This window comes from Gobius niger (genome assembly GCF_951799975.1).
Source record: "Gobius niger genome assembly, chromosome: 5".
Taxonomy (NCBI): Eukaryota; Metazoa; Chordata; class Actinopteri; order Gobiiformes; family Gobiidae; genus Gobius; species Gobius niger.
Window position 1 is genome coordinate 18,288,598 of NC_136856.1, and position 12,215 is coordinate 18,300,812.

The 12,215-nt window shown below is 43.8% G+C and overlaps 1 protein-coding gene and 1 long non-coding RNA gene across 2 annotated transcripts in view; both read right to left on the minus strand.

The window, feature by feature from the left end:
- Positions 1–1,396, minus strand: part of LOC306963437 — a 29,146-nt gene extending 27,750 nt beyond the window's left edge. Inside the window, exons 1-2 of the long non-coding RNA XR_013792912.1 lie at positions 1,276–1,396; positions 361–452 (exon numbers count right to left, since the gene is read on the minus strand). This is a non-coding gene — a long non-coding RNA (uncharacterized lncRNA). The remainder of the gene's footprint in view (positions 1–360; positions 453–1,275) is intronic.
- A 618-nt stretch (positions 1,397–2,014) lies between these two features.
- Positions 2,015–7,255, minus strand: LOC306963556 (uncharacterized protein; the record flags this gene model as incomplete). Its single annotated transcript, XM_079557130.1, has 1 exon — positions 2,015–7,255. One exon carries the CDS (start codon positions 7,253–7,255, stop codon positions 2,201–2,203), a length of 5,055 nt encoding a protein of 1,684 aa, XP_079413256.1. The 3' UTR covers positions 2,015–2,200.
- Between the last annotated feature and the right edge of the window lie 4,960 nt (positions 7,256–12,215).

A 12,215-nucleotide genomic window follows, 5' to 3' on the forward strand; every position in this document is an offset into this window, starting at 1 on the left:
ATAGACCGAAATTGGACTAAATTATGTCTCAAGTGGGTGTAAACCATGTTTAAAATGATAAAATAATAATAATAATGCACTACTAACGCATTAATGAAAGGATGTCAATTCAAGGTGCATTGAGTTGCCGAAATGCGCGGTATAAATAAAGTTGCCTTGCCTTGCCTCAAAAATGCTTGGTTAATTTGTTCAGTCCAATTCTAATACTTTCTGATACTCTGATGCTAAATATAGAAAACAAATGCTGGAAAATGTCAGGAAGCACCATAGATTTTATTCTCTCATTGTCTTGTACCCAGCCCATGCCACCCACTCTACTGATAAACAGAAACAATTGGAAGAAAGAGGTTTTCCACTCACCCATCAGGATCCATGTGGGTGCACTTCCGTCAGCGCCTCCAATATGTGGAACAGAAGAAGGGACACCAGCTATGTGTGATTATTCTTTTGAGCTAAAAGAAGCAAGAACAGTAGAAAATGTACCTGCCACATTGTTACAACTGTAATGAAATGCAAGCACAAATTAATTTTATATGGAATAAAATCAGTAGGCACACAAACTAAAAGAAAAGTTGGGAATTGTGGATACAAGGGATTAAAAGGGGTCAAATGTGTGCAAATTATAATGAAAGAATGGGTATTTAGTGAGTCAGTATCACTGTGTCCAAAAGGTGTTTCCTAATCACTGCAAGTTGTGGCACAATAAGGACACTTTTCTTTAATTGGAATCCAGTTAAAGGGATGACAATGCCATACAAAGAGTCCATTATTTAGCAATCAGAGATTTGTAATCCTCTTTTATCGGTGTGTGAGCAATGGTTAAATGAAACCCGCTTATGAAATATGAATTGCTCGTTAACAGGTTATTGAAACACAGTGACAGCAAGTGCAATGTAAAAGTATGACGGGGTGTTTTTCTAAAGATATATATATTAATCAGTTTTACATCAGTTTTACGAGGTGGAAGAAAGTGGGGGAGTTCAAAATGTCAAGGATAGAACTGCCTTAATAATTATTAATTATCATTATTATTATTATTAATGATTATAACAATTCGTATTGTTTTTATCATTATTATTATTATTATTATGTTTATTATTATTATTATTACTTTACCTTACCAACAAATAGTCTTATAGTCATATTGTGTTACTTACATTACAGTATATTGTTAATCGGGTAACCATGTTTTATTGACTATTGAAGGACAAGCAAAAATTTGATGTGACCAGATGTCACTTTTCCAAAATATCTTCTTCAAAAGCAGCAGCCCACCTGTTGAAAGATACAACACAGGCACTGGTTCGATCAGGGACATCAAAGGCCGAAGTAGAACCGGAGGACATTTGTACTGTGGACAAGGGCGGGCATAGCGGTCACTGGTTGAAAGAACTATCACAGGGAACGGCGAGAGGACTCGATTGCCATCAGAAATGGCTTTCTCCAGTTCTCTGCTGCCACCTAGTGGTTTTTGTAACTTGGCACAGAACCGACTTGCGTTCATGCGCGTTGTAGCCAATTCACTGTATTTCATTCAGCATTGCTTTCAAATTGACCTTATTCAGTGTGGTGGGCCGGATTTAACATCCTTTACCAAACATTTAATAATAATTGTCAACAACTCAATAAATAGCCTTACAAAACATGGTTATATCTATAGACCTGTTTTTGTTGTTGTTGTTGTTGCCAATGACTTATTGAAGTTGAACATACAAAATCATTCAAGGCAAAGAAATTGAAACTGACAATTTGCTGACAATAATAATACATTTATTATGTTTTGGTTGCAAACATCAGGTGCCACTCATCTGACAGTTTGATACAGTAATAAAATAAATATGACAATCAATAGTGTTTTCAAGTTTTTGGAGATAGAATTTATATTTTTTTATGAACAAACAATAACAGTGCCCATGCAGTACGAGTACTTCAATAACTGTGGAAAAAGTATTGCATTTTAGTTGAGTATGCGTCCATAAAAATGAATTAAAATGTTATTACAATTTCTGTGTTTTAATTCAAAAATAGGACTTTCTACAAGCAGCATAACAAACCAGCAGCAGCAAATACACATTCAAAGTTTGGTGTCTTCATTCATTATTAGCAGTAAGAAAACTCAAAATAACATGCTAACAGACAGCCCCCCCTCTATACCCTGTGTATTTAAAACTCTGGAGGCTCCAGAGGGGCGGCCTCTATTTCAAGAGCGCTTGCCCCCACTGGGGGGGAGGTTAGGAAGGTGTTTGTGGTAATAGTCTGGTGGGGTAGTATTGGGAGTCGCATTCATTCCAGTGGGCACGTAGTACATGCTCTCCAGATAGTTGGGGTCCACTGGTGGATGGCTCTGGCTCTCTGCTTTGGATCCCTGACCAGAGGGATTTCTATAGGACACCCCGGGTCCATGTGGGTGCATGGGGGCAGCAGCTGAAGGCTCCGGGTAACGGGGTGGCTGAGCATGGGGAGGAGGGGCTGCATAGGGCATATACTGAGGAGCTGGAGCATACATGTTGGTGCTGTGGATAGGGGGGTAATTGGGTGCTGAAGAGGGATATAAGCCCGAGTGAGACATTGCCTGCTGAGGTATAAGTACTTCAACATACTGTCCAGTCTCTGGGTCAAACAGCATTTTCCTCAAGGGTTGTACAGGAACCTCAATATAAAAATACTTCCCTGTCTCTGGATCCATTAGCACGCGTCGAGGCGTTTGTCCATAGCTGCTCTCTGAATATATGCTGGAGCTGTCCCCTCCATACTCCGAGCCATAGGAGGGACCCAAACTCTGAGGCCCACACAGATAGTGTGGATCCATGTGAGGAAGCCCTGGAGAATGGTTGTGGCCTGGCTCTGTGTAAGGAGCCCCAGCCATAACGGCTGGAGGCTGCTGAGGGGAGCGATGCACTGGTGGTCTGCGGGGGTCCATATGTTGGGCTGGCTGCAGAGGGCGCTCAGCAGAGTAAGCATGCATAAGTGATGGGTGTGGAGGACATGCAGGAGGTTGGTGCAGAGATTGGTATAGCCCTTGTGGTGGGCCTGGTCCAAGAGGGCTGGCTTTGGGAGAGCTGGGCTGGTAGGTTACTGCCTGAGGGTCAGCTCTACAGTGGTGAGGCCGCAAGGAAGGCTGAGAAACAGGGTAATGAACTGCGTGGCCTGGAGAGTGTGTGGGGGCAGGGGGTGTTAGATTGTGGGGGCTGTTGTTAGGATGGGGCAGTCCTGGATGTGTCAGGCAGCCAGATGTGCAGGGACATGGAGGAGGATGGGAGGGGGGCTGATAGCGGTTTGATCTTGGAGGTAAATCTGGTAACCTGAGAGGACTAAAGCTCTCTCTCTCATCATAGCTTGGTGGGTCATCAGAGGCATAAAAGTGCAGGTCATCCCTTCTTTGGGAACATTCGTTGGAAAGTGATCTGTGATAAGGCTGGCGGGTAAATCCAGGGCCTTGTACTGTGGTAACAGGAACATGATGAGCATCTGAAAGCCCCATTGTTTCAGGTTCATGGAGATATGGCATCTGCATATGTGGCAATGGGTTTGAATCCAGAACAGCTGTTTGGTTGATCTGGGTGGCTTCAGTGGGAGCAGGTGCTTGGGGATGGTGTCCCCTTGCATCGGAAAGTGCAGATGAGGAAATGGTGGGACTACTGGTTGTTGTGGTAGCTGAAGGTAGAAGCGGATGCCGTTGTGTATATCTTGAGCTCTGGGAGGGAGGACCTGAGTGCTGTCGCTGCTGCCTGTCTGTCCCTACGTTGGTGTCTGCTGTTTGAGCCTGAGTTGAGACATTAGAGGGAGGTGGTTTGCTTGGTGGAGGTTTAAGGCTAGAGACTGAAGACACAGCAACTTTTCTTGTATAATTCGAAGTGGAGTCATTCGGAATCTTCCTATAAATTGTCGGTGAAGACACGACTATTGTCTGCATTCTGTCTTCATTGTGTGATTTTGAAGATGTAGAGGGCAGAGTCTGTGTTTCACTTGGCATTGCTCCTAAATCTAGAGGTTTAAATTTACAGCTTGGTTTTGGTGGCACAATTGGCTTTTGAGATTTTTTGGCCACTGATTTAACTTCAATAGCTTGAGGCCTACTGTTTCCTAAAGCACTTGTGGTAGTATCTTGTTTGTTAATTTCTTTAGACGTTGACTTTACTTCTATCGGCTGGGCTTTGAATCTCCGTACGGCAGGAGATCTTGGAGGAAATGTTGGATCTAATCGTTTAACAGCTTCAAAGTCTCCTTGTGCAGCTTGTTTATTGGCAGGGGGAGGCTCCACTGTAGATTTTGGTGGCAAGTGGTGTATTTTATTGGTTGAATCAGATTTGCTAGCAGCACTCTCTTCTACCATCTTGGTTTCAGGGAGCATCTTGCTGTCAGCGTTTGCTGGCGGTACTATTGGTCCAGATGTAGTTGATGAAGAGGATAAAGTTCTTTCTCTGTGTGACTCTGTTGGTGTCTGAAGAGGAATCTCTAAGCAATTCACATGTTTAGATGGAACACATTTACTGACACCTACATTTTGAGGCTCCCCCACAACTGCTCCAATGTCAGCTTGGTATCCTTTCTCTTTCAGTAGCATTGAAACAGAGTGTCCACTGCTGCCAGGAGTGCCTGTAAGTCCAGGCGAAGAAGCTGAGACACTGTTTGGAAAATCCTCATGAGATGGAGATGCAGACCTCTTAGCCCTGCTGTTGTCCCGTATTAACACGATGGCAGTAGACACTTCTCTTTCTTTACTCGGCATTTTTGGGAGACTACCAAGCATTGGTCTGTCTGTATGCTGGTGTGTTGATGTATGTTTTTTTTCAGGAAATCTACTTACTTTACCTTTACTCTGATCATCAATGCCAGTATCATCTGTGGTCTCGTTTACATTTTGTGTTGCTGTTTCAGTCATAGGCTGCTTCAATTCAATTTGATTCTTCAAATCTGTTGCAATTTTATTTTTATCTTCTTTCCAACAAACAGCCTTGTATTCAATTTGCATTGGGTGTGAATATGAGGACTGTTCTTTTTGCTGTGGTAATCGTTCATCTTTAATGTGAATCCCATTGTCATTTGCTTCCTCGTTTAACTCTTGTGTTTCTTTGTGCCTGACCTCTTGTGACCTGTCACTCTCTTGCGTGACCTCGCCACTGTGTTCCTTTGGTATTTCTTCGTTGCTCGAAATATTATCCATCTCATCTGAAGGAATAGCACTGGTTGCTTTGAAAGAGAGATTGTAGGTGTTTTTTACTAGTCGTCTCACATCTCGCACCTTGTGTATAGGACCCTTCACTTTGTCATCCACTTCCCCTTCTTCTGTTTTACCATCAACACATGCTTCCATTTTCTCATCGGAAATAAATGATTTGTTGTCAGCTTCAGGTGTCAGACATGCATTGAGAGAGGCCTTCTTCTTTTCTATTAATGAGAGGGAAAGACTATTTGGGCTTTTTGACGTGTAGGTGCATGGGACGTCCTGCGGCACTTGATTATGGCACTGTGTGTTTCCACATTCCTGTTCTCTATTTGTCATCACGACATGTCCAGTGTTTGAAGCTCCAGTGACAGGACCTGTGTCCACAGTAGTGCAGTTTGCTGAGTCATTAGGCTCTGTTTCCTTCCACATCTGGCTGTTATCATGAACCTCTTCAGTGAACGTCTCTTTGTGTGATGCTGCTGATCTGGTCTCCACTTCAGCTTCCTCACTGTCAGCAATTGAAAATGTTACACTTCTGTTGCTGTTGGTTGAACTGGGTCTTTGACCAAATTTCCCACCAATGTTTTTCTTTCTCCCCTGTTCTTCCTTCATGTTTACATCACATCTTGCTCCAAATGCATCAGATAAGATGCTGCAGTTCGACTGAAGACTAGAACTCAACATTTGCACATCAGATCTGGGAGACTTTGAGGGTTCTGTTTTTGTTGTTGGAAGTTTTTCATCTAAACCACAAAGATCTTCTCCTGCCAGTTCATCACTCTGCATCTTTTTAGTCAAGACACTCTTAATGAGACAAGTGGCGATTTTAGTCTTGGAGCATGATTCATCAAATGAAGATGATTTCTGAAGTTTAGTTACATTTTGGTGTTTATCAAGCTCTGGAGTTTCCCCATCAGGCTCCGAATCCTGCAAGGATGCTGGGGTACAGTTATCCATCAGTGGAACACCAGGACTGCTGTTGTCACTGCTCTCATCCTGTTTTGATTCAATGGTGTCTCTCCTTTTTAGCTGGATCTGCCTTTTAGGTACTCCTCTTCTGACTCTTCTTGTATCTTCTTTTTCCACAGCTACATCCACACACTCAAAGCTTCCTAACTCATAGCACCTGGCAGAATCTAGTCCATCTGAGAAGTAAGCAGATGTTTGCTGATGGAGTGCAAGATCGTCATTGTCCAACATTTGAGTCGAGCCACTAAAGTCGGCATATGACAGCCAAGGGGTATTGACCCCAGCTGGACTTTCCTGAGTAGAAGGCTGAGAAACATTGGTGGAGGAGCGATGGCTTGAGTTGTACATGTCCAGGTAGTCTACCTCAGGGCTAGAAAGGCTGCTGAATGCCACGTCCGTAAACCACTTAACTTCGTGGTCTGCCTCATCGAGCTCACTTCCCATGCTGGAGCTCGAACTCCTCCCAGGCCTATTTGTGGCAACACGTCCAGAAGTAGTGCCCTTGTGCTGAGTTATGGGGGGCTGAAGTCGCCTGCCCAGGCTTCCACTCTTACTGTCAGGTTGGGACGAAAGTCTGTGCAGCGTCTGTTGTTGCTTTGACTGTCTGGCGAGCAGACTCTCGGAGTTGGAATGTACTGTTGGCAGACCAGAGCGGTTATCTCTACTTGTAACAGCGGTGCTGCGATTCGCAGGGACTTTTCTATTTTTGGCATTGAATGACAGCTCAACCTGTTCCCCTCTGTAACTGGCATCGCCACACCAACGCTCCCCCTTTTCTGGGATACGCTCCTCCCTCTTTCTGTCTCTGTGCATCCCACAATCCCGAAGCTCCTGATCTACTGCTCTCTCGTGCAGCTGCAGTCCCCTATCCATCTCTTGTTGCTGGCCCTGCCTAAACCAGTCTTCTTGGCTATTATTAACAGGGTCATGCTGGGGGATTTCCAAATTTGTCACCACTTTCTTTAAATTAGCACTGGGTAAAGATGTTGTGACTTGAGGAGGGCTGCGGCCTCTGTTTTGCCACTGTCTGTAGGGCTTTTCAGGGGCGATGATGTGGACAGGTGTAAACCTGGTGAGTGGTGGAGAGGGTGTCCGCCTCCGCTTTACATGACTGGCCATGCTCTCTTTCAGATTACCTTTGTTTTCAGGTCCAACTGCGCCGGACAATTGCCTTCTGAAGGGCTTTGGGGTCAGATTTGGATTGATTGTGTGGTTGCTTTTAGGTGACTGAGAGAAGTTAGTGAGTGGTGGATTTCCCAAACTTTGAACAGAGGAATCAGTGCTTTCCTTGTATGTAGGTAAAAGTTTTTTGTTTTCGTTGCTGATGGGTAATATAGGATAGTTCACAACAGCAGAGAGATTTGTTAAATCAGCTTTGCCCTCAGTATAACTTTGATCAGCCTCTTGTTTTCCAGGGTGTGAATCTAAACCACATGCATGTGATAACTGTGATTCCCTATTTTTATTTGTGGTCTCTGTTGTCTCCACTCCTGCAGAAAAAGGTATATAATTTGGGGCCACAGGTGAAACACTTCCAATTTTAGTTACAACCACTTCTCTATCTTCACTTAGTAATTTATATGGGGAGGCTGGCGCTGCTGTGTCTATGATCTTTGCCGTATCAATGAAAGATAAGCCCTCTATTCCCACAGATGGATGTTTATAAGAAGAATTTATTTTATTATCGGCAGATGATGTTTCAGAAAGTTCCTCAAGAGGTAGGGAAACTGGTGATAGATTTCTCGAAGATAGATGAGGTGAGAGACTTTCACAATGCTCAAAAAAAGGGCTATGGTTTCTTGAGTCTGGGGATGGTGTTTTATGTCTATCTTCAGACTGCTGTTCTGACGACAGTCCAGACACAAGTGAATTGTGAGGGGAATCTATGATTGGACTGCAATCTCTTAGTGTGGGCGATCCAGAAACACAGCGCTCTTGTGAAAAAGCAGGAGTGAGCTGGACCTCTGGTTGAACAATAGAATAGGATATCTTTGTGATTTGAGGAGATCCAGGAAGCTCCACGGGGAAATCTGAATGAGGCTCCAGGACAGGGCTTTCCAAAATAGTTTCTATTTCAGGGGAGGAAGCTATTATTCTGATTTCAGGAGATGCAGCCTCATCTATGCAAATTGCCGATGAACTACCTGGAGATGGCGACAGACTATGACTCACTTCAGGTGAGTGCAGTGAAGTTCTACTTTCTGGTGCACTTGAAAGTGCAGGAGTAGGAGACCTGGCCGTAGTTCTGTCAGGTGAGGAGGGGCTGAGTCGGTTTGGTGAAGGAGAAGGACTGTTTAGTCTTATTTCAGATGAAATGCTCTGTCTCCCAGGTTCCGGAGATGGTGCAGATGAGGTCACAGGTGAGGGAGTATACTGCAGGTCAGGTGTTGGCACTGTATCAACTGTTTCCTGCGGTAAATCAATGTCTTTGAGGGCAGAGATGTCTATGTCTTCTTGGTCATTAATGAGACTTGAAATAGGTTCAAGAGTTTGAGGATGGTTATCTAAATCTGGAGTGGAGCTTCTGCTCAAAAGATCAGGCACAGAGATTCTACCTCTCAGCTCTGGCTCAGGAGATGACAGACTAGTGGCAGCTGAGACAATAACTTTAGGTAAAAATTTCGATGGACTAATTAGGTTGTTAGATTGAAGTTCAGGTGACTCGCTTGTGGTCTTATCCCAGATATTCTCTGGCTCTGGAGGAATTTCCCCTAAATCGGGTTGTGTAGGAAGAGATGGAGAGGAAGAGGAGCTGACACAGTTTCTTGGCTCTGGGGAGGGGGTGTGATGTGACAAACTGCTATGTCTGTCCTCAGAGGCAGGAGTAGTGTTTCTGCTTCCAGTTTTAGAGAAAATCTTTTCGGAATTTGAGAGTGAAGGTGAGCACCTGATATCAGCTAAAGATGAAGATAAAGATTGACAGGCTTCCCCTTGGCAGAGAGTTTCAGGGGTAATGTTATCGAGAAAAATCCCGTCAGAAACAGTTTTGAGGTCCGGAGAAATATGACAATGAGTTGTGTTGCCAATTCCAGGCAGGTCTGGTTCTTGTGTTAAACTTTGAGTGCAGTTCTGCTTCTCACTTGGGTCCTCAAGCCCCTCTTCTCCCTCACTGGAGCTATGAGCTGTATGATAAGAACCAGAGGAGTCGTTGAGGTCATCCACTAAAGGCGACACCACTGTCCGTTCCTCCACCACTGTCTGCAGTGGAGTGAAAGCGGCTGAAGAGGGGCTGCTTGACAGGGAAGCTGCTTCAGCGTCGTCTCCAAAAATGTCACACAAGCAGGTCGTCTCAGAAATGGCACTGCGCTGGCTAGGCGTGTTGATAATGTCAAAGATCTCTATGTGGTTAGGTGTACCGTCGCGGTGGCACAGAGAAAAGTTGCGCGGTGCACTGCGCAGAAAGGAGTAACTGTCCCCTTGAAGAGTCCAGCTGTCCATCTCTAAACCACAAGCTCCAGTTTCTGCGGCCAGTCCAGTCTGCTCCTCTGGGCTGCTCCGGGAACAGGTCTTGGTCTAGAAAAGAGATAGAGTTACCTGGAGGATGTACATAATCATCTTATATCAGTATTTGTTAGTAGTGAGGCAGAAAGAAAGGAACATGTATATTTGTTAGAAATTAAAAGAAATTGAAGAAATTACTATATATATACTGTATTATATATGAATGAACACAACAAGTTGTATACAGTCCACCAATCAATCCCACTCAAAATTGTCTAGAACAATAAAAGCAGTGAAATCATAACATTGCACATATTAAAAAATATGCACATCATATGTAGCCTACCTTTTAATTTCACATGCATATCTTTTCTCCCTAAGACAAAAGTAATTTACTGTACCTTTGGCCAAGGAAGGCACTATCCATAGGGGGTTTAGTTCCTCTGCTCTATACTGTCTGCTCCTCATCCACCAGACTGTCTTCAAGAGCGTACTCCTCTGCAGAAATCCTGGATCCACACAACTCCAAATCTTGCAGAGGTGCCACGCTGACTTGACAGTGTAAGAACAGAAAAAGCATCGCCATGCAACATGCTTGTTCTGACACCTCTTCTCTGACTTCCCATCACCTTCCCCCTCCCGTCCAGCCACAGTAAAGCAGCCGTTTAACCTAGATCCTTCTTCTCCAGCATGAGTTCTGGTTGGGCATTAGCTCCATGAGTGAAGGGCTGGGTGAGTTGGTGGGGTGGGTTTATAGTTAGCAGCAGGTGCTGCTTCTGCCTTGACAAATCAGTGCGCCTGGAATCTGACACTATGAGCCAGCTCAGTCATAGGGCTCCGCTATTTATAGCTGCACTATCAAGCAAGTCTTTTTGTACAGTCATATTTGAAACGGAAAATAATGCATTGTGATTCTGTTGAAAAACAGGTCAATGTATCAATATTATTGAACATAACTTGAAGTACTTTTTTCAAATGCAATGTGTGAAGCAATGGGCCAAGGTTAATAAAGATAGTGTAAGTGAACAAAGTTACTGAAGCATCATGTAAGCTGCAGCTTCTCTTCAGCTGCTTGCAGCTTCAGTAGCTTTGTTTAGCTAAAATCTTGAAATCTCAGTGGTCAAATAAAACAAAAATCATGTTTAAAAATGAACATCATTCTCCAGCAACAATACTGTCTAGTAACCTATTCCATTGACTTAAATTGATTCACTAATGTAGTGATACTCTTTCTTATTAAAAGGGGAAATTATTTTATTTTTTATTCTGCAGACCTCGTATGTGCATACAAAAAACGTGATACTCTTTCTTATTAAAAGGGGAAAATATAATGTTTTTTATTCTGCAGACCTCGTATGTGCATACAAAAACGACGCTCTGACAGTTGCTAGCCAGAGGAAGTAGGGGTTGTTGACCTTTTCAGGTTTGTCCATGTAGCCATACTGTAGCCACCAAGACCCTTTGACATGCCAAACAGGGATCATCATCATCACTCTTCAAGTCATGTAGTTCACATCATAAATAATTACAAAAGCACATACTTAAAGGGGGGGTATTATGCAAAAATGACTTTATCAAGCTTTACATCATGTTATTAAGTCATTCCCTCATTAAAACCATGCCTGAAGTGTTGCCTGGGCACATTCACGTATTTTCGAGTAATCTGTAGAAACTCTGATGGCGGCCATTTTAGGGATAAAACGCCTGATTCCTTCAGGAAACGCCCTCGACCTCCAGGATACGCCTCCGACCTTTCGTCACCAGCCGAGTAACCAACCACTGCCCCTCAGCAGAACCCCCTCCCCGCAGTGTCTAGCCCTAAGATGTAAACAGAGTCATCATGGAGGATTAGCTTCATGTGTTGTGAACCGGAGCCACAGCAGACTTTTACAAAAACACACATCAGTGTTTCTGTTACCGAAACACCCAGGATTAAAACCGGTGACAAGAACACTTATTTCAGTGTCTGGTTCTGCGCTGGGCCTTGATGATGCACAGAGCCTCCGGAGAAAGCTAATGCTAAGCTAAACCTCGAGTCATCACGTGGAAACGAGAAATATGCACAAATAAAGTCAATAAAACCACCACACACATAAAGAACCGTTTAACAATGATCACACACGGAGCCTGGCTTGTTGATTTGGAAGTTTATTGCTCACATTTCATCTACAATGGGTCATAGACGAGTGGCTTTCTCCCGGAGCTAACAAGCTAGCCGCGACAAGCTAACGGGAAAATTCACTGAATACAAGCAGCATATTATGCATTGAAAACGTCACTAAAACAGGCAACTGCTTGAAGCAGCCTTTATGGTGATCACACACGGAGCCTGGCTTGTTGATTTCGTAGTTTACTGCTCACATTTCATCTACAGTGAGTCGTGGCCGAGTGGTTTTCTCCCGGAGCTAAGGCACTATTAGCCGCGACAGGCTAACAACCTTCACCTTCACAACATTCATTGAAAACAGGCAGCATACTGTGCACAAATAACGTCAATAAAGCAGCAACTACTCGAAGCAGCCTTTACGATTATTACACAATGAGCCTGGCTTTACACATTTATGGTTTATTGCAGACTTTTCATCAACAATGAGCTGTAGTCGATTATAACAAGCTAACGGGTAACCTCGAAAAACCA